General features: G+C 58.3%; 1 protein-coding gene and 1 long non-coding RNA gene across 6 annotated transcripts in view; both read right to left on the reverse strand.

Annotated features, from left to right (window-relative positions):
* The window catches only part of HTRA3 (HtrA serine peptidase 3), a 31,177-nt gene extending 22,596 nt beyond the window's left edge, over positions 1 to 8,581 (reverse strand). For 2 of the 5 annotated variants that reach the window (XR_004324592.1, XR_004324591.1), the window contains exon 1: positions 7,902 to 8,578. Coding sequence is in view for 3 of the 5 variants with exons in the window: in XM_032493302.1 (XP_032349193.1) it covers positions 7,902 to 8,286 (385 nt within the window). In the remaining 2 variants the exon portion in view is untranslated. Of the gene's footprint in view, positions 1 to 7,901 lie in introns of all 5 variants that reach the window. The other 3 variants (XM_032493302.1, XM_032493298.1, XM_032493293.1) reach the window with 3 other exon arrangements.
* A 2,481-nt stretch (positions 8,582 to 11,062) lies between these two features.
* LOC116667654 lies at positions 11,063 to 13,519 on the reverse strand. Its single transcript, XR_004324596.1, has 2 exons — positions 13,250 to 13,519; positions 11,063 to 11,977 (listed from the first exon to the last, which is right to left on the reverse strand). It is a non-coding gene; the product is annotated as an uncharacterized LOC116667654 (long non-coding RNA).
* Between the last annotated feature and the right edge of the window lie 7,089 nt (positions 13,520 to 20,608).

Genomic DNA, 20,608 nt, shown 5'->3' on the forward strand with positions numbered 1-20,608 from the left:
TGCAGCCTCACTACTGCTGCTGCCACCCCCCATCCCGTATCTTCAGCTCCAGTTCCCCAAGCACACGTGCTCTGAAGCATTCCCCCACCTCTGCAGTCAGTCCCTCAGGCCAACATACCTCCCCTGGGAGCCCGCCCCGACTGGACAGGCTCAGTGACCGAGCTCTCTGTCTGGGGCCCACGGCACCTCGTGACCCTTCTCAAAGCTGTCCCTTGGGCCTGCCCCTATGGCCTGGGCACCCCTGACCCACTGCGGTGAGCAGAGAGCTGCGGGAGAATGAGTGAATTGTGTGGGTGGGCACGCGGTCCCAGGGGCCCCTCCACAGCCACTCGCCTCCACCCCAGGCCCCCCCCACCTTGAGGGGCAGCCTTTGAAGCCCCAGGAGCCGCCTTCCGGGCTAATTAGTTCCCAGGATGGCTCCCTGCCTGTGTTTTTCTTTCTCTTGAAAACTGGCCTGTCCCTGAATGAACTGTCTCCCCCCAGCCAAGGACAGTGGCTTCTGATCCCGCTGTGGCTCCTGGGGTTGGGGGAGGGGTGATGCCACTGTCTGCAACCCCCAGGCTCCTGTCCCCAGAACACAGGGCCGAGGGCTGCAGCCCGGGATTCCCTCTCCAGGGGCCAAGCCAGCCGGGGCTCCGGGCACTTATGCTGTGAGTTCCCACAGCAGCTCTGCCAGCTCACCCATTTTACAGGAGAGGGAGTAGGCTCAGAGAGGCCAGAAGACCCACCAGGACCCGCAGCCAGGTCCCCTGAACTCCCACCCCGGGTACTACTCTCACTCCATGCTGGTCCTCACCCAGTATGATTGGCTGTCCTGCCCCGAGGAGAGCCCAGACCCGGCCAGTCCTCAGCTTGGAGCCAGCCTGGCTCCTCTGGCCATGAACTCCACTGGGGCTGCAGCCAACCCTGTGGAGGAGAGGGCTCTGCCACCAGCTTGTTCGTGCTTTATCAGAGGGGTCCCACAGGCCAGGCAGGACTCCAGGCCTCCCACAGGGCCACCCAAGCCATGGAAGCCAAAGTGGGTCAGCCTCTGACCCTCCTCTTACAGGAAGCCCTCCTTGCCCTGACTGGTCCGTTAGTTGACTCCTCTGGGCTCAGGCTCTTTAGCCTTGACACGCCGGTGGAACTCCTGTGGGCAGGGTCTGGCATGTGGGAGCCCCTCCCCCTGCAAACACTGCCTTCCAGCTCCTTCCCTTCCTCAACTGCCCCGCCTTCCTCCCTCAAACTCCATTTATGTGAGAAATGTCCACTTGTCAATATTTAGGTTTGTTTGCACTAACCTCCATTACCCCTTACACTGTGCAAAGTGCTTTAAATTCATTATCTCACTGATCGTCCAATGACCCTGTGAGGAGGGTACCACCACTGTCCCCATTTCACAGATGAGGAGACTGACGTGCAGAGAGCTGAAACTTGCAGGGTTTTGCCATGGTAAGTGCTAAAACTGGGACTCATCCCTGAGCAGCCGGATGAGGGGAACCAAACTGGGTCTCAGCCCTCACTCAGACCATTCTGTACCAGAGGGGCTAAAGCATACAATTGGAAAGGTTGTGCACTGCACAACTTGGAGGCCACTTGCTACCTCTGCACCAGAACGGGTGTTCAGTTCAGGGCACACACACTCATGTCCTGACCACACCTTTGCTACACTGAGGACATGGGGTCTGTAACTTTATTCTATTTTCAACTTCTTTATTCAACACTTTTGTGAAACCCAAGATGGGAGGCCACTTCCTCAAGGTGCTGGAGGCCTGGGTAGCATGCAGCATGCTAGACGGAAAGTCAGGGGGACCCGGGCTCAAGGCAGAGCTGTCTGTCCCCACTTGATGACCTTCGGGCAGCCCACTGAACCCTGATGAGTCTTTTCTGCTAAAGGTCCATGACAAAAACACCCAGACACCGTGTGTGTTTAGCCTGGAGCACAGGTCTTGCCCTTGACCTTGCTAAAACATGGTGGCTTCTCTTCCTCAAAGCAGACCCAGGAGGAGGCGGACTTCAGACCCTCTGGCAGGACACACAGCTCGCTCGGCCAGCCCCCGCCCACTCCCTCATCCGGTCTGCACAAACCCCACACCTCCAGGGAGCCAAGTGACTCTCTGCTTGGCCTCAAGTTTCCCCAGAGCTCCCAGCCGCTGAGGGGTACATGTCAGGCCAGGTGGACAAAGCCAGGGGGTCGAGCCTGGCACAGCCCAGCTCCAGCTCACCCAGCGCAGCGCTTGCAGTGTGACAGAGTTGCAGCAGCTCTGTTCATCCCCAAAGTGTCCGGGTGTTTCCTCTGGGGACCCCTTGGATGTGGCCATGATGGCAAGGACAGGACTTGGGATTTGGGCTGGGTAGGGGTGGGGCTCCACTGGCCTCGCAGGTCCTGGAGTTCCCCCTACAGTCTGCAGAGGTGATGAGACCACTGCCCCGTACTGAACCAAGGCCACCCCTTCTCATGACACAAGCATAGCAACGCTGCCACCAACACATGGACAGGGCCATTCATCAGCCAGGCTCTTTCCAGGGAACCCCATCCCCCACTGGACACCCTTCTTACCAGAGCCTCCCACCAGAAGCTAATCTGAACTCACCAACTTGTCTCTCCAAACCTGCTCCTCCGGTGCCCCGCCTCCAGGCAAGGCCCCCCATCCATCCACCCTGCCCCCCCACACCCATCAGGCATGAGATCTTAATGCCTCTGGAGCCCCTCCCCCTCACTGTCACCCTAGCTCCAGCCTCATCAGTTCTCCCTGCCCAGGGAACTGGACTCCCTCCAGCTGGGCCCATGTACCCACTCTGCACACCTGCACACACATAAGCCCTCCTGAAGATGAGTCACCCTCACAGTTCCTCCACCCGGTACCAGCCTATGCTCAGCATTTCCTGCTGTCCTCCTCTGCACAGACTCTCTTTGGGTCTACCTCGCCATGGCTGTTAGATGCCACCTCCTCCAGGAAGCCCTCCTGATCTACCCTTCTCCCCATCCTGGAGATGGGTTCTCCCTCCCCTGAGTTCCTCACATTGTCCTCTGTCCCTCACAACACAGGATCAGGGATTCCACAGGGACTTGGCTGGTGGTGGTGATGGTGCGCAGGAAACAGAGGACAGAACGTACTGAGCCTGCAGGCCATGTCAGAAGTTGTGCTTGGTCCTGAAGACAGTGGGATTCATGGCTGGGCTTTGAGCAGGGGAGATCCGAGTCTCATACTGCCCCTTTGGACCAGTGTTTGGAGGTGCATGGGAAGGGAGAAGCCCCTGGAAGACAGACCAGAGTGGGTGCTGTGGGATCCCAGTGCACCTCCAGACCAGCTTAGGGAGCGTGGAGGGTGAGGGTGCTTTCCAGGCCAAGCCCTGGCAGGGAAGGGACAGCTGCACCGCACTCTGGGCCTCAAGCTCCTCTTGGCTGGACTCCTGGCTCCCAGGAGCCTTGGCGCTGGGAACTCCTGAGTCCTCAGGAGCCACCAGATGCTGCCACTCAGTGCTGCTATCAGGGTGGGGGAGCGAGAGGAATACGGATGCCTGATTCCTGAATGCAGAATTCCAAGACTTGCCAGGCCGGGAAGCTGCTAAGAGGATTAAAAATAAAAAACTAACCAAAGCTCTTAAATAAACAGAACTGAGAGACTCCGCAGGAACGTGCTCTGGAGTTGTACAATAATCACCGACAATTAAATGCCACGTTGCGAACTGCTCAGGGCTCGAAATTCTGATCAACTGCACGCTCGAAGGCCTGTTTGCCTGCAGTTGTAGGCAGAGAGGCCGTGAGGATCTCCGGGCTCTGGCTGAGCGAAGAGGGAAACCTCTGCTCTGCACAGACCCTCTGAACACCTTTCTCTGGGCTTCACTACTTCATTGATGGATATTCACCCACACTGGGCAGCAGCTCGGCCTGCCACGGGGATGCGAGCACGTGAGGGCTCCCTGGATGGCTGGCGGGCCCATCCCTGGGAGCATCAGGACGGTCGCACACTATGTGGGTGCACCTTTCATTCCGTAGCACCTACTGAGCCCAGGCCCTGGACCAAGCCCAGCAGGGCACGAACAGACAAGACCTCCACCTTGTGAGCCTCAGAGCCTGGTGAGGATGGAGATAAGGCAAGTCATCGAGGAGCTGGGAGGGGCCCAGAGTAGCCTCCAAGGTGCACTCATGAGGCTAATAAAGGGGCTTACCCAGGTGGTCAGGGAGGGCAGCTCAGCAGTGGTGGGACATCTAGGCCAAGGCAGGATGAGGATTGGCCCCATGAAGGTGAGGAAATGGGACTTTCAGGCAACGGGCACAATGTGTGCAAAGGCCCTGAGGTAGAAAGGAGACCAGTGTGGCTGGAGCACAGAGGATGGGATGGTGTTGGAGGGGTGGGCAGGGCCAGATGACAGAGGACCTTGGGGGTCAGGGTCAGTGTTGGGGAGCTGCCAAAGGGATCCCACCTGCCATGGGCAGGACGGATTCATCAAGGTCATCCTGGCTGCTGGGTGAAGAAGTGATCCAATGGAGGATGAAGGAGATGGGGGAGGTCAGTGTGGACAGCATTGCTGGGGGACCCAGCAGCGGTGGCTGCTGCAGGGATGTTTCCAGGTTGAGCTGAGGACTCTCCTGCTGATGGGAGGTGGGGAGTGAGGGAAAGAGAAGGGTCAAAAGTGACCAAGGCTTCTGACCTAACCTTCCTAGGGGTGGTCTTGTTGGCTGAAGGCCACGGCCAGCTGAGACACACAAGACTCCAGCTCAGGGAAGAGTGGGGCTGGAGACAGGATCCCTAGTCAGCAGCACCCGGCGTTTCTGGAGGCTGTGAGGGTAGAGCTGGCAGGACTTCTGTCCACAGGGAAATGCCAGAGTGGGCAGCACCATGCCCGCTGCTACGTATGCACATCACTTGTGACTTCCGGCCAGGCCCTGGGGAGGGGGGCAGCACTGTCAGTGACACTCTATGGAGGATGAGCCCACTGTGGCTGGAGACCTGACCCTGGCCCCTCAGCTTGGGGACCTCGCTGCCCCTGTCTGCAGGAGAAAGCCGAGGACCTGCAACAGCAAAGCTTTCACAGCCAGCCAGCTCCAGGCCAGGCCTGACTGTCATTTCCCGGCCGAGAGACCTCAGCCAAGTCACTTGGCCTTTGCCTGCCTCAGTGAGCACATCCGTGATGCATGAGTAAGGAACAGATTCACAGCAGCAAATGAGACAGCGCCAGGGAGAGCGCGGTATCAGCACGAATCCACAAGGACTGGACTCTGCACGTGCAGCCCCACGGAAACCTGGGTGTCTGAGGTCCCTGTGCCTGGGTGAATGCACAGGAGCGAGGGTGGGGTCACATACAGACCTCGGGCCACAGTGTGAATGGAGCTCGCGGGAACCTGGACCTGTCTCCCCCTCCCTTGTGCAGGGAGCCCTCCCCTCCCGCCCCTCCTCGGTGGCCCAGCTACCTTGCCCCTTGGGCTCTGGCAGCAGCAGGGCTAGTGGGACCCTGCGCCTGTGTGGCCAGTCCATCTGCCTCTGCTTCGCTCCTGCCCCCTCCACCCTCCCCAGCCTTCGCCCAGAGAGCTCTCAGGCGCCTCCCCGGCCTTTCCAGATGAAGGGAACCGGCGGTGGCGGAGCCGTCATCGTGATAACAGGGCAAGAAGTAAGAAGCACTCTGTCGACTGCTCGTCGGAGGCACGTGCCTGTGCACCAGGGTCGTGGATCCTCACCACGGCTCTCCCCGCAGCTGCTACTGTCGCCCCACTTTACAGCAGAGGAAATTGGGGCAGGAACTTGCAGACGGCCGCCCCATTAGCAAAAAGCACAGGGACAGCCCCAGCCATGACCTCACGCTCCAGCCGCTTCCCCTGATGAGCCGTCTGTGCCGGTGTGTCGGCATCAGGCCACTGTCCTCTTCTCACCCCCCGTGTGCCCCCACCATCTGAGTTTCTCCAGGGCACAGGTGGGGTCTGTCTCATTACAGTGGCCTTGTCACCAGCTCAGGGCCAGCAGGACACGCAGAGAAGGTGCTTCACAAACGTAGACTCCATCCGTTAAGAACGAAGGTTTCAGAACGTCTAGACCACCTCCAACCTCCCCGCCAGCCCCGCCCCCGGGCACGGAGCCCTGCTCTAAGCCTCCGATACCTGGGGGAGTCGGCATTCGGGAAGGGCCCACAGACACAACCAAGCTGCAGTGGGCAGTGCCAGGCCCACCGCGAGCCCTCTGCCTCCCAGACCTCCCGGCACAGCCTCAGATGGGCCTGCTGTTTCCGTGCCCCAAGCCAGAGGCTGCAGTGGGCACTCAGCAAGCGGGGACGCCCACCTCCGTGACCCTGAGTGGCACCCTGCTCCCGGCCCTCGGCCTCCTGGCACAGTCAAAACACAAGTCTGACCTTACCACCCTCACTTCTCTTAAAACCCTTCAATGGCTCTCCCATACCGTCATGGTTAATCCCACGCACTGCTTCCCAAACTGGGCTCCCCGGAATGCCGGTGTGCCGGGGGAGGTCATGTGTTCTGCCAGGGAAGAGTTCTCCATTGAAGTTCTCTTGGGAAAGCCTGGGTTTTATCATTTTGTGGTTTTTTTTTTCACTTGCTGCAGATTTTCTCCGGAGCTTGACAGACTCAAGCGTAGTGTGAATCCCCACTGCAGGGATGGTGTCTGCTTTCCTGAGTGTTTTGAGCCACAGGACACTTTTTTTCAGAATCCCAGACAGGATTTGGGAAGCCTCGCCAACAGGATGAAGGCTAAGGCATGACGTTTACAGGCCGCCTGTGGCCTCATCCCTGCGATCCTGCCACCCAGCCTTGGGTATCTCCCCTGGTACATGCACACACGCTTTCCCTGCACGGCGGCTGCTCTGGGCACCTGCTCTTCCCGGCTCAGCTCGCCCCACACAGCAAGGCCTCCACGTGGTGGTGCACGTTGTCCCCTCTTCCCAGAAAGCCTCCCTCTCCCTGGGGGGGGGGACGGGTCCTCATCCTTGAAGATTCAGCTTAGATGCCCCTGGTCTCTGAAGGCTTCCCGGCACCCCAGGCGGCCCTGCTCCCCGCAGTGCTCCCAGGTCCCCTGGAGCCTGTCCTGGTGGGTAGCATCTCCCGTGCTGCCGTGGCCTGGGGGACTCACCTCCCATCACAGTGAACTCAGGGCCCAGCGCAGGTTGCGGAGCTGCGAGTATGTGTTGGACCAGTGCTGGAGCCTGCCTTCCTAAGAGATGCCCCAAACTAACAAGAGTACAGCAAGGTCTTCCAGCTTTTTCTTCCCGGCTCAAGGTCAATCTTTGTGGCAAGAAGCAACCCAGAGCCAACTCCAGGTTAGAGGAGGCTGTTCTGAGGTTTGAAGGGAATGAGAAATTTCCTAACCCAACACTCATCCCCATGGGACCCCAAGCAGTCCAGAGACCCCCTCCACGTTTGCTCACCACTCCTAAACAGCCCTCCAGAGACATGCATTTTAAATGCAGTGAAAAAAGAAAGAAAACACCACATGTTGCTCTATTAGTGCCACTTAGATATCCAGACTGGATATTTAAGTCCAGAAAAGATTTCTTTGTTTGCACCCAGCACCCGGGCAGAGCAGGGGATACAGGGACCTGTGAGAATAAGACCCAAGACGGGTAAGTTTTGATGAGTCCAGAAGCTGGAGAAATGTACAGCTAGACCAGCCCCTTGGGGCGGCCAGAAAAGCACTGCGCTTCATTTTTGACTACTTCTGTGACCTTGGGGACAGCAGTTTACCTCTCTGGGTCTCAGTTTCCCCACCTGGAAGACCAGAAGGCTGCTTAGATGATTTCTAGAAGAAATCATCACTTGTGCCCAGAGACGGCGGCCCTCGAGGCTCTGCCCTAGCTCTGAGCCTCAGTTTCCCCGGGAGAAGGCTTGTTCCACCCCTGCGCTGCCATCAGTCCCACCCCTGCGCTGCCATCAGTCCCACCCCCGCGCTGCCATCAGCCCCAGCCCGAGCGCTTACCCGATGGGCAGGCGCCCTTCTGCAGCTGGCGCACAGGCGTCCCGGAGAGCTGCAGCGCGCGGCGGCTGGCCGCCTGCAGCGCGCACACGTTGGCATAGGTGTGCCCGTCGGTGCCGCACACGGCGTGCGCCCAGCGGCAGCGACACACACCGCGCGCGCACTCCAGGCTCTCCCCGCACGGCGAGTCGACGGGGCGGCCGCATGGCTCGCCCTCGACGGCGGCGCACACCAGACAGCAGTTGCAGAGGTCGGGCACGTAGCCACCAGGGCAGCGGGGGCTGGGGCACCGCGACACGTCGCAGCGCGTGGGGCACGACGCGGCCAGGGGCTCCCGGGACAGCGCCAGCGCGGCCAGCGCGGCCAGGAGCAGCGCCCGCGCCTGCATGGCGGATGGGCCGGGGGCGGGCGGCAGCGCGGGGGACCAGCCAGGGGGACACCAAAGCGTCTCCGGGCGCCTACGGAGGGAGCGGGGGCGGGAGCGCAGCCACACGCGCCGGAGGCTCAGGAGGGAGGGCTCCGGGACCGCAGGGACATGCCCGGGGCGCGGGGACGCGGGGGACCGGAGAAGCTCCGGCTCCCTCCTGGGCCGACGGTCTGCGGGCAGCGGCCCAGCCGCATTTAAAGGCGCTGGCCGCCGCCCTCGCTGGAAGGGGGCGGCCCGACCCCTCCGCCAGCCCCGCCCCGGCCCAACCGCCCCCGCCCGGCCTTCCGGCTAGGACCCACCCAGCGGCGAAAAGACTGAGCCTGGCTGGTCTAGGAAACCCGGGTGATGGTTATTCTTGGGCGTGGGTAGCGGGGGAGAGGGCGCAGGCCTCGCCCTCCCACCAGTCCCTGTGCCAGCCAAGTTCATGTCCGAGTTCCGGTGACCTCGGCTACTCCTCCCCCCTCGTAGAAATGGGCAAGTCCAGACCATCCCAGCTCTTCCTCCCCAGCCTGCCTCCTTTCCCTCCCTGCCCCCACCTCCAAGCCTCCTCAGCCTGGGAGCCCTCAGGGCAGACCTGGCCCGGTCCACATCGGTGGTAGGGGTGGGTGTCACCCCTAAATGGCTCCCCCCCCCCACTGGGGACAGACCTGCAGGAAGCGCCCCTCCCCCGTTGTCCCTAGTCTTTAGAGCCTGGAGGATGTGCTCCCCCAGGCTCCGGACAGGTCTGTCCCGTTCCAGCCCCAGTTCTCAGTGCTCTGTGACCATGGGAGGTGCGTTATGGCCCTGTGCCTCAGTTTTCCTCCCCACAAAAGGGGAATGAGGCACTCGGCTGCCTCACAGGGCTGTCGGGAGAATCCCAGGGGGTGGGCGGTGGAGTAATGTTCACAAGTACTTCATGCTTGGCACGCAGTCAGCCTGCAGGAGCACCATTCTCCTGGTTATTCTTCACACACTCACTGAAGGGCCATTTCAGACCCAGGGCCCTGCCCTGAGGGGCCCAGAGCCTGGTGACCATGATGTCACCTGTATGACAAAGACTGAGGGGGTCTGAGGATAGGGCAGAACCCTCCTTTGGAGGTGAGCCTCAAGAGTGTGTAGGGTTTGGCTACATGGTAATGGGCCTGGGGGCTGGCAGAGGACAGGCCCGGAGCCAGTCCCACCCTGGGCGAGGCTCTGGAAGCAAAGGCAAGTCAGAGAGACGCCCATTCTGTGGAGACAGCCCTCGGGTACGAAGCCTGGAGCCGGGGGTCTCGCCCTCTCTGTCAGGCCCTTTGGCCACCTTGTTAAGTCTGGGGAGCCCTTCTCAGAATGGTGTTTTTTAAATGCATAAAACAAACTGCACAGCATTACTAGGGGAAGCAATGCTATTGAGAAGGAGAAGCTGGGCTGGGCTAACAAGATAACTCGTAAATCTAAGTGTAACAAGTATCGGTTTACTGATCTGAGTTCTGCTGGGCTAACTCGTAAATCTGAAGTTTAGTGTCAGTTTACTGGGCCAACAAGCTAACTCGTAAATCCAAGCTCAACACGTGTCGGTACCGTGATCTGTTCCTAATAGATAAGCTCCAGTGTACTGATCCTTGCTTTTTGTTGTTCGAGCTAATAGCCCCATATTTGTAATTAACCCTATAAAACCCTGTAAAACCCCATGCACACATCTTGGAGGTGCTCAGAGCTTCGGAGCAGAAGCCCCTCTGAGCCCGCCGGCGTAATACATCTGAGTGCTCCAACCCTCCAAGTGGTGCTTGTTTCTTGCTGGCCTGTCATTTCCATAACACTATTATTAATATGCTTATTAAATATAAAAACCTACAAATAAATCCATGGTATGTATGTGGCTTCTTTGTGAACCCCTTAAATAAGAAGATCTGGCCGGCAGTGGATACCTGGCCAGATTTCCAAGAGAGCACAAGGGGGTCTGGAGGCACCAGCAGCTGCTGCGGGGTGATGCAGAAATGTCCACGCTTTCTCTTGGTGACAGGGTCACAGGTGCACATGGCTTGGGCCTACATCAGCACGGAAAGACATACTTGGCTTCAGCGGGAGAGGTTGATGAAAATGAAGATTCCTTTTCAGCCAAATTTTCAGACACCCAGCTTAGGAACCTCTGGCTCAGAGGAGGGAGGCGGAGCTGGTTAGGGGGGTGGGAGGCTAGGGGAGTGAGGAGGGAGTGTGTCCGGTCCCTGAGGTCCCTGAGGTTCCTGAGGTCCCCAAGGTCCCTGGCATCCTTGAAGGACTGGGCACTGCCGAGGGGGTCTGAGCGTGGCCCTGCAGACTAGTGCTTTGGAGGAAGGGGCTCAGGTGGTGGACAGAGGGGGATCTGGGGGCCCAGAGAGGCAGTGGCTGTGAGTGTAGGGTTGAAGGTCTACAAGGGGACGGGCATTAGGAGGCTGCGGCTTCCCTTCTAAGAGGTCCTTTGACAAAGGGAAGAGGACATGCCCTTCTGCCCCCAAAACGGGAAATGCATTTTGCTTTGAAGACGTGGAGAATTTCAGGTGTTTCCTTGGAATAACCCAGAATGTCAGGGGTTGGAGTCCCAAGGGCTGGGCCTCCTCAAACCCTGGCCAGGGCTCGTAGTTTGTCCCTCCTCTAGGGAGGGCTCAGGCCTGAGGGGCAGAGGGAGTGCCGCAGACCCAGGACATCCTGGGGGCAGCACAATCCAGAGCAGTCTCCTTGGGAGGGGTCCACAGGGTACCATGGATGCCCAGCCCTGCGGGCATCACTCTTCCTGCCCAGATTCTTCAAAAGCTCATTTATTCTAAGTCTTTTGTCTGGGGGGCGGGGAGGGAATGAGTTTTGAGAGGTCCCTGGGCTGGCAACTGCTGCAGACCAGAGCTCACACTGCCCTCTACAGTTTGTAAGAGACAACACCTGCTGCTTCTTGGGTCCTGCGGCCACCCAGGTGCTCTGCGTCTGTGATCTGATTGAATATTCACGGCCATCCTGGGAGATGGGTATTAACAATCCTTGAAGGAGGCTCTGGGGTCTGGAACCCAGTCCAGGCTCTTCCCTCGGGACCACACTGCCCCCAGCGATCACCTGATTTGACCTTTACAACCATCTTGCAAAGGGGATATTTATGCCCCTTGTGCAGATAGGGAAACTGAGGCCCAAAGTGAAAGGACCCATCGTAGCATCCATTCTCCTCTCTGAAACTGGGGTGCTGCCCCCTGAGGTCGCTTTTGTTTTGGCCTGAAATGGGCAGGCCCTGCTCGCAGAGGCTGCAGGGAGCATGGCTGGCCTGAGGCCCAGAGTGCTCTGTTGGCTAAGGGAATTCATTTCCAGATGTCGGGGCAGCTGTTGGGGAGACGGTGGGAGCAGCGCCCCCTGCTGCTCCCGCTGGGTCCTGCCTCAGGCTCAGCAAACCCGGAGCCTTCAGGAGTTTCCCGCCTCTCCAGGAGCCCCTTCCCCAGAATCTGAGTCTCTCCCAGAGCCCTGCTGCTCCTGTGGGTGAGCATTCCTGAAGGCCTGGGATGCTCCCAGCTGGTGCTTCGAGGAAGGTGGAGGTTCCTCCTACAGTCAGGGAGCACGGGGGGCGGGAGGCTTGTCTGTCAGTGGCGTCCAGGTTTCCAGATCCCGCTGGCATGTTCAGGCACCATGTCAGGCCCTCTCTCCTGTAGCATCACAGTCCATTCAACAGATGCTGGGAGGCCTGTTTTATCCGCAGAAAGTAATCATTCATTCATTTGTATTTACTCCCCATTGCCCCTCAATACTTAAGGTGCTTTACAAACAAGAACAAGATAAAAAGAAAGGAAGAGAAATCAAGTAAAGCAGAGAAGAGCGGTAGAGAAGGAATGCGAAGCCAGAGGCGGAGCAAGTGTGCAAATTCTTGTCATGAGATGCGACGTTTTAGTGCCTGTAAATCTGGCTCCAGGCTTCCTGGCAGCCAAGGCAAAGAGGAAAGTGTGATGCCCAAGTGACAAAAACAAGCTATGACTTCAAAGCAGCCTAACTTCTCACTTCTAAGAGGAAGGAGGTGTCCTCCAGGGAGCCTCAGAAAGGATGCTGCCTGTGGGAAGTCCTGACAACCCCCACACACAGCGGGTCCTGTGGCCCCCCAGGAAATCACTCTCAGTGGGAACGAGGGCCAAGCCAGCCCAGAGATCCTGCCAGAAGCTCCATTCATCAGCAGGTGGGATGTGAACTGGGCCCTGGGGAGCAGGGGAGCTCTGCACAGGTGCCCAGGTGGGCAGAACATCCTAGAAGCTAATTCAGGAGCAGAGGCGTGTGACACTGGAGTTGATGAGAACTGGCCTCACTCACCGGTGAGAATGCCTCCCCCACACCGGTCCCCCCCGATGTGACACCTTATACCGCAGGGGAGGAGCTCCGTGAGCCTTTGCTCAGTGCCTGGACTTGGGTCAGCCCATGTGACTGGTGGCATACAACACAGCAGGGTGAGGAGGTTCCAGAAGAGGGGAGAGGGGTGTGAGGACTGAGGGTCATCAGAGCCGTGTCAACGAGGGCCCCAGGTGCTATGCTTTGGGATCCTCTCATAAAACAGCCCAGGGGCCCGAGGACGGTATCCCAGTAGCCCGGGGCCCGCGGGCCTGTGGGGCCGCCCAGCACATCCAGGAGGGTGCGGGAGCACGGGGGGTTGATTCCCTACCACCGGGCAGAGCAGCGGTGGGTGGAGGGCAGTGGTGCTCCCTGCAGACTCCGCCTCGTTTGTGAGCGCAGGAGAATCGCCCTCTGGGAAGCACCCCAACATTCTTGGGCAAAGGGGATACTTTCTGTGGGGCTCAAGACTGCATGTGCAGGTAGGGGGTTTTGCTAGAGAAAGTGACCTTGCCCCTGGTTGCAATCAGAGTGTGGTCACCATCTGGGTCATGCCAGATGCGACCCAGATGTTAGCCCCAAGAGGGATCGTGTCTCATTTCCCCCGCGCTGGCTGCGCTGGGCGTCAGCCGGTGTTACTTACACTGACTGGAATGGAGCAGAGTCCGTCCAGGCGGGCCCTCAGCTGGACCACGTCTGCAGCCTCCCCGGGGCACTCGCATCCCATGTCTCCATCTCTGCACGGAGCCGGATGGACAGCTGGCCCTTGGTCCCCAGGTCGTGCCTTCCAAGCTCTGGGCGGGCTCTGCCCTTTGACCCAGCTTTGTCTAGGGCTTCTCGTTTGATGAGGTCATATCTTATGTCACTTCGGGGACTTCGAAGACCATCCCGGCCACACCTCGGCCTGCAGTAAGACTCATCAGCCCGCACTAGTGGGTGACTCAGAGGGTGGGCCCCTGCTCAGGGTGGGTGGGGAGGGGATCGGTGTGGGTGGGACACACTGCCTTCAGCTCCTCCCCTCCGTCGGCCCTCACCACACTTGGAGGAAGCGAGTCCCTTGAGAGGAGACTTCCCTCCCTACCCCTGGCCCCTGGCCTCGCGGGGGAGAGGGAGAGGTACAGGACAGCCCAGGGAGCACTCAGGGCTGGTTGGGGGCCCTGTGGAATAGGTGCTGTTGTGGTCCCCATTTTGCAGGCAAGGCAGCCAAGGCACAGAGAGGTGGAGTAACTTGCCCAAAGGCACACAGCCTGCTTGAAACAGCAAGATTTGGACCCAGGCTATCTGGCTCCAGAGCACGTGCCCATGGCCAGTCCACACACTGTCTCAGGCCAGCTATACTGGGGCAGCGTGCACAGGGGAGGCTGGGACAGAGGGAAGCCTGGGGGCTGGGCGGGAGCCAGGGGAAGGAGGGCGTTCCCCGAGTGGGCTCTGAATGCTGGGGAGGAGTTTGCTGGATACAGCAGGAAGACGGGGAGCCCAAGGAAAAGGCGCAGGGATGCCAAGGGGGCCAGCTGGGCTGAGGAAGGCAGGCCTTCTCTCCAGGGCGGTGGGGACCCCAGAGGAGGTCAGGCTGCAGCACATTCTGCTCTGGCTGCGTGAAGGCCTCGGCTGGTGGTGTGCACCGGCAGGCGGTGTGCAGAATGTGGGAGACCCGGTGGGGGTCCTGCAGGGGTGCAGGCGCAAGGCGGCGCCTTGGCCCCAAGTCGTTGGCAGGTAAGGGGCAGAAAGCCCGGCTCCAACTGGCTTCAGCAAAAGGGGGCTCATCAGCGCCTGGTAGGTCCAGGCTGCGCTGCCTGATCCAGGAAGCCCCGGTGTCCTCCGGCCTGTCTGGGCCGTGCTCCTCATGGTGCTGGTTTCGTTCTTGGGCTCTTGGGATTGCGTGACGGCTGTCAGCAGCACCAGACCCACATCCTCTAAGGGGCCCAGCAAAAGTCTAAGTGTATCTTATTGGCTCTGATGGTTCTCACGTCCACCTCTGACCCAGTCACAAAGGCAGCAGAGTCGGGAGCTCCCTGCAGTCCAGCTCTGATCACCTCCTGCTGGGCTCAGCATTTTCCAGCCGACGACAGTCCCAGGTGTCAGGAAGGAATGTCTCGGAGACTGAGCTGAAAGAAGCTGCCCCGTGGCTGAGACCAGCAGGGCTGGGCCTTCCCTTCCCAGGCCCCCTGGCGAGGCCAGCCAGCTCTGCCCGCACATCCTGGTGAAGGCAGTCCTTCCCTTGGTTAGACTGTTCCTCCTTCAGCTGAGCTAAATGCTGCTCCTGTAACTCCCACCTTTGGACTTGCTAGACCCCAGGAGGCTGTGTTGTCTACAAAAGAAGGCTGCAGATGTCAGAGGCTGGCCCTCACATGTTTTTTCTGTATGTGACTTGGGTCTCGGTTTTCTATCTGTCTGGAGAATGAGAAGGAAACGTCCTCCTGGGATTCCTAAGCGCCAAAGGGGGCGGTAGGGAGATTTGTAAGACGGCTCCCTAGATTCCTGCCCCCTGGTGTACAGTCGCTTCATAATTCCCTTCCCCGTGAATTTCGGTGGGCCTGACCTAATCAGGCAAGCCCTTAAGAGGGACTGGGCCCTTCCTGAAGTCAGAGGCTCAAAGTGTACAGATATTGGAAATGTGAGGGACTCGTGGAGGGGACCACAAGGTAAGTATCTGGGGGTGGCCTCTAGGAGCTGAGAACCCCCAGCTGATTGCCCACAAGATAACGGGGACCTCAGTCCTACAACCACAAGGAAATTAATTCTGCCAACAACCTGAAGGACCTGGAGACATCTCCCCAACTGAGCCACCAGTCAGGGATGCGGCCAGCAGCCATGTGAGACCCTGAGCGAGGACCAGCTAAAACGTGCTGGCTCTTGCCCCACGGAGACCAGGAGATGATGAACGGGCACTGTTTCAAGCCACTAGGTTTGTGGGGATTTGTTCTGCAGCACAGAAAATGAATACAGGAGGGGAGGGCTGAACACGCACGTGGCTGACATAGAGCGGGCAGAGGGAGCAAGTTGCGGAAGCAGCTGGAGGGGTCGGGGGACAATGGCCTGGAGAAGGAGGCACCCCACTGCACCTTGGGGCCGAGTCCCAGCCCTGGGAGACAGCCACTCTTCAGTCCCGCCTGCCTGCCCAGCTTTGCCCTTTCTTGGAGAGTTTCTTTAAGTTCCAGGAAAAACACCAGTTAACCCATCTCCTGAGAGCAGAACACAGAGCTGGGAGACGGTAAGTGGCCTTCCCAAGGCCCCGAAGCCATTAGGTGATGGACCCGGGATTAGAAAATAGTTGGGTCTGACCCCAAAGCTCATGCTCTTTCCCCAGCACCATGCTTCTGTTCTACATCCATTTTATAGAAGGAAAAACTGAGACCCAGGAGGGAGGTGGGTTGCTAAGATGCCAGGCCAGCTGACAACAAAAGGGCACGCGGACTCAGCCTCTACTGTGTGTCGGCAGACGCCACTGGTGTCTAATACTCGCCACATCCTCCGAAGGAGGATGCCCTCCAGTTGACATGCCCATTTCACAGATGAAGGCAGCAGGGCACAGAGAGGTTCAGTAACTTGCCCAAGGTCACACAGCGAGCAGGAAGCTCCAGAATGGGGATTGGAACCCAGGCATCATGCTTCTCCTACAAAAGCTGGTTTGGACCAGCTGACACTGAGGCTTAGTGAGGGAAATCAGACACAAGATAGGAAGGGCAGACGTCTTAAAGGGGCCTCAGCTGATTGAAATGATGAAATCAGGGCCTCCAGGCCAGGAGGGCTTGGTCCTTTTCCCGTCTTTTAAGATAACAGTCCTCAACTGTGACTGTCTGCAGCCCAAGCCCTTCTTGGAAAACACCCCACCCCACCCCACCCCTGCCCTGACAGGAGTGGGACGTGGACCTCCGTCTGGACCAGGGCGGCCTCTGCATCCTGGGAGGGCGCGCCCTGTCCATCCCAGCCGGCAAGGCAGCCCTCCCCAGGCTTGCCCGCTCACCCCCCGCTGATGGTGCTGCTGTCCTGGGGGCTGCTCCTCGGGCCCTTCTGAGGAGCTGCCAGCCTTTCAGCACCCCCGGCCCTTCTCCATCCTCGCCAGAGCTGGGGGCAAGTCGATGCCCAGAAAGTCACTCTGGCTACCCAGGGGGTCAGGAATGGGTAGGCTTGGTGGGAGTGATGGGTGGGGACCCGACACCCTCTCCCCTCGCTCCCAGGGCCAAGCATCTCATCAGGACCACTGAGCTGTGTCCACATGGTCCCAGCAGCCTGCCAGACTGAAGATGAGCCAGGTAGGAGGCCGCCTGCTGGCCCTTGGGGGTGCCCCTCCCTGCTTTAGTGCTGCTAATGGGACGCAAGTACTCCTGGAACACCCCCGCAGTGGTCCTAATGTCAAGCCCACCCCCACCTGCCCTGTGCCCAGGCGTGGTTTTACCCTCGCTGGGGGGAATCTCCTACCGCCCCATGTTACAGTCTCAGAGAGGTGGTGACTGTCCAAGGTCACACAGCCAGGGACAGGGCAGACCCTGGTGCTGACCAGCAGGCCACACGCTGGGCCCTGGTTTGGGGAGTGGCCTGTCGGAGGCTGAGGTCACACAGTCACAAAGATGAGATGCTCCCGGGGAGAGGGAGCCCTGCAAGAGGCTGGGGCCCCACCGAGCACCCTCCTGATGGGCTGGCACTCCTTCAGGGAGGGGAGCCCCTCTCACACCCCCACCGGGGCAGCCCGCACTCCTAGGACTGGCCGGCCTTCACAGCCCCCGCCCTCCTGCGGGGCTGGGCTCCCCCGTGGCTCCCTTGGCCCCTCGGCCTGGACCCAGGGCAGACCCCCTGCCCCCACCCCGTGCCAGTATAAGTTCTGGAGCCTTTTTTGGTGCCTTTCTAGAAACATTCCCATTTTTTCCAATCAACTGGAGCCTGGTTTCCTGTCCTTGATCAAGAAATCTCAGGTGGGTCTGAACCCAGTGCCTTTCAAGGGTGAGCCCTGATTGGCTGAGCTCATCAGCCTATCCTGCCCCCTCCCCCATGATTGGTTCAGGGGTGGGTCCTTTAACCAATGAGAGCCAATCCACATAAGAAGCTTCACTGGTACTGTCAGGAAGAAATGTTTTTTTCTGCCCAGACAGACTCTTTCCCTCAGTGAGGGAACCAGGAAAAGTGTGACTGGCAGCATCTGGTGACCTTGAGGGGAGAGGCTGCCTTGTAATGCAGCCACCTGAGAAGTGGAACTGAGAAAAGTAGAGAAAGCAAGCTGGTCTCAAGCTGGATCATGCCATGCCTGAAGCTGTTGTTTCTAAGCTGTCAGTCGGTTGAACCAGTAAATCCTCCATAACGCTGAAGTCAGCTTGTTTTGCGTTTCCTGTGGTTACCTTCCACTGAGATTGTTGTACAGGGGCTGTGCCCAGGCAGACTTTGACAATAAACATAGATTCACAAGGAGAATTCAGCCAACTGGTGGGAGTTATGCACCTACCATTTACAGAGTGCCTACCGTGTGCTGGGCGCTTTTAATGCCACCACAGGTTTCCCTTTTTGCAGGTGAGACCCAGAGATCACCAAGACTCACCCAAGGCTAGGATTTGAACTCGGGTCTGTGTGACTACAGAGCCTGTGCCCCCAGGCAGTCCCTCCTCAGGTGCTGTGTGTGTGCTGGAGCCAGAGCCTGGCCACACTGGACATCCAGCACCTGTGTGGACCCCACCCTGCCCAGCCAGCCTGGCGAGCCCACTGGCACTCCCTGGGCAGCACATGTCCGGGGAGCATCTGGTTGTCTCTGGCATCCCTGCGGGAGGCCTGGGCGTGGCCGATGCTGGTGCTCTGGGAGGAAGCATGTAGTACAACCGTGGGCCAGCTCCACGACGCAGCTGGCTCCAAACCCAGTGCTTAGGTTCTGCCATGTCCTGCTGTGTGCCTGTGTTGGTGTCCTGTCTCCTCTCTGACCCTCGGTCTACTCTCCTTTAAAATGGGCACACTGGGCTCTTGCTCTCTTGTTAACTACATCTCTCTCAGCTGCTGCCAGGTGACCAGCTGACCGGGTGGTACAGAACCAGGACCCCTTCCCCCCCCCACCTCTCAGCCTGAATGCCACGTCCTCCAAGCCCCTTAGAACTAGAAGCACCCCACACCTCCCACCCCTGTGGACAATGATCTCTAGCTGAAGCCCATGACCCCCCACCTATCTGTCATCTCTCTGACTTTCATCCACCCCCCGGCCCCATCCCGCCTCAGCCCTTCCTCCCGAGCCCTGATGTCAGTCCCCACCCCACCGCGTGACTCTGCGTGGATGGCACATCCGGTGTCCTGTTCCCAGGACTCCTCATGGCAGGGACTTCCTCCTCCATCCCTCCTTGGTCCTGACTCCACAGTCTGGTTCCTGTATCACCAGCAACTGCTCCACCTTTGAAATCTCAGTTTCTAACAATCTCCCTTGGTTTTAAAAATACAGCCGCTCTTTTGGGATATAACTCACATGCCATACAATTCACCCTGTTTGGAGTACAATTCAGTGGGTTTTTTTTTTTTCAAGTATATTCAGATATGTACAACCCTTTACAATTCATTTTAGGACATTTTCATCACCCTAAAAAGAACCCCTGTACCCATTAGTTCTCACCATTCTTCCTTCGCTCAGCCCCTGGCAAGCACCAGTCTATTTCCTGTCTCTGTGGATTTGCCTGTTCTGGACATCTCATGCAAATGGAACCATACAACTCGTGGCCCTTCTGTGTGGCTTCCTTCACATAGCATATCGTTTTCAAGTTTCATCCACGTTTTGGCACGTATCAATGCTTCATTTCTTTTTATGGCTGAGTAACATGGGCCACATATTATTTATCTTTTGATAATCCATTGTCATCCATTAATGGTCATTTGGGTTGTTTCCATTTTGGGGTTAATATGAATCTTCTGTCTGTGAATATTCATGTACACATTTTGCGTGGACACACATTTACTTGGGTACATACCTGGGAGTTGAATTGCCGAGTCACGTGGGAATTCTATGTGTAACCATTTGAGGAACTGCCAGCCAGTTTTCCAAAGTGACCGAGCCGTTTCACATTCCCAGCAGCAGGCGTGAGGCTCCGATCTCTCCACTTCCTTGTTATTTTGGTATTTGTTAAAATACTTGTTATTTTCTGTCTTTTAAAAATTTAGTATAGTTATTCTATTAGACACAAGGTGGTCTCACTCTGGTTTGCTTTTGCATTTCCCTGAGGTTGAGCATATTTCCATGTGCGTATTGGCCATTTGAATATTTGCTTTGGAGAAATGTCTGTTCAGATCCTTTGCCTGTGGTAAAATTGGGTTCTACGCCCTTTTTTATTACTGAGTTGTGAGAGTTCTTTATACATTCTGGATAAAATCCCCCTTATCAAATACGTGATGTGCCAACATTTCCGCCAGCTCTGTGAGCCGCCTTCCCCTGGCGTCCTCGGAAGCACGAACGGGTAATTTTGATGGAGCCCACCTGGTCCATCTGTCCGTCTGTTGCTTGTGCTTTTGGTGACACATCTAGGAAATCTTTGCCTCCCCCAGGTCACAGTGGTTTAGTCCTGTGTTTTCTTCTAAGAGTTTCACAGCTTCGGCTCTTACCTTCAGGTCTGCGATCCATTCCACACTGGATTTTGTATCTGGCGCTAAGTGGGGCTCCAGCTTCCTTCATTTTCATGTGGAACGAGTGCTCCCAACAGCGTCTGTCTAAAAGCCTATTCTCTCCCCACTGAGTGGTCTTGGCGTCCACTCGCCTCGCCTCCTCCGGCCGACAACACTTTGGCCGTCGCCTGCCCCGCTCACGTGCCGCTCGACTGCGGTTCTGAGTCCCTGGCCGCCTGGAGCTGACCGGCGACCTGCCGCGCTCCCTGCTGCCGGTCGTCAGGGGCCCTCCTCTGCCTTCCTGGGGCGGCTCAGACCTTAGTGTCCGCTCCTCAGGGTGCCCTGGCCACTCCCTCTCTCTCCTCCTCTCTCTCCCCATCTCGGTCTCTCTCTCTCCCCATCTCGGTCTCTCTCTCTCTCTCTCTCCAGATGGACTTCCTGGCAGCTT

The sequence above is a fragment of the Camelus ferus genome, chromosome 2 (assembly GCF_009834535.1).
Source record: "Camelus ferus isolate YT-003-E chromosome 2, BCGSAC_Cfer_1.0, whole genome shotgun sequence".
NCBI lineage: Eukaryota > Metazoa > Chordata > Mammalia > Artiodactyla > Camelidae > Camelus > Camelus ferus.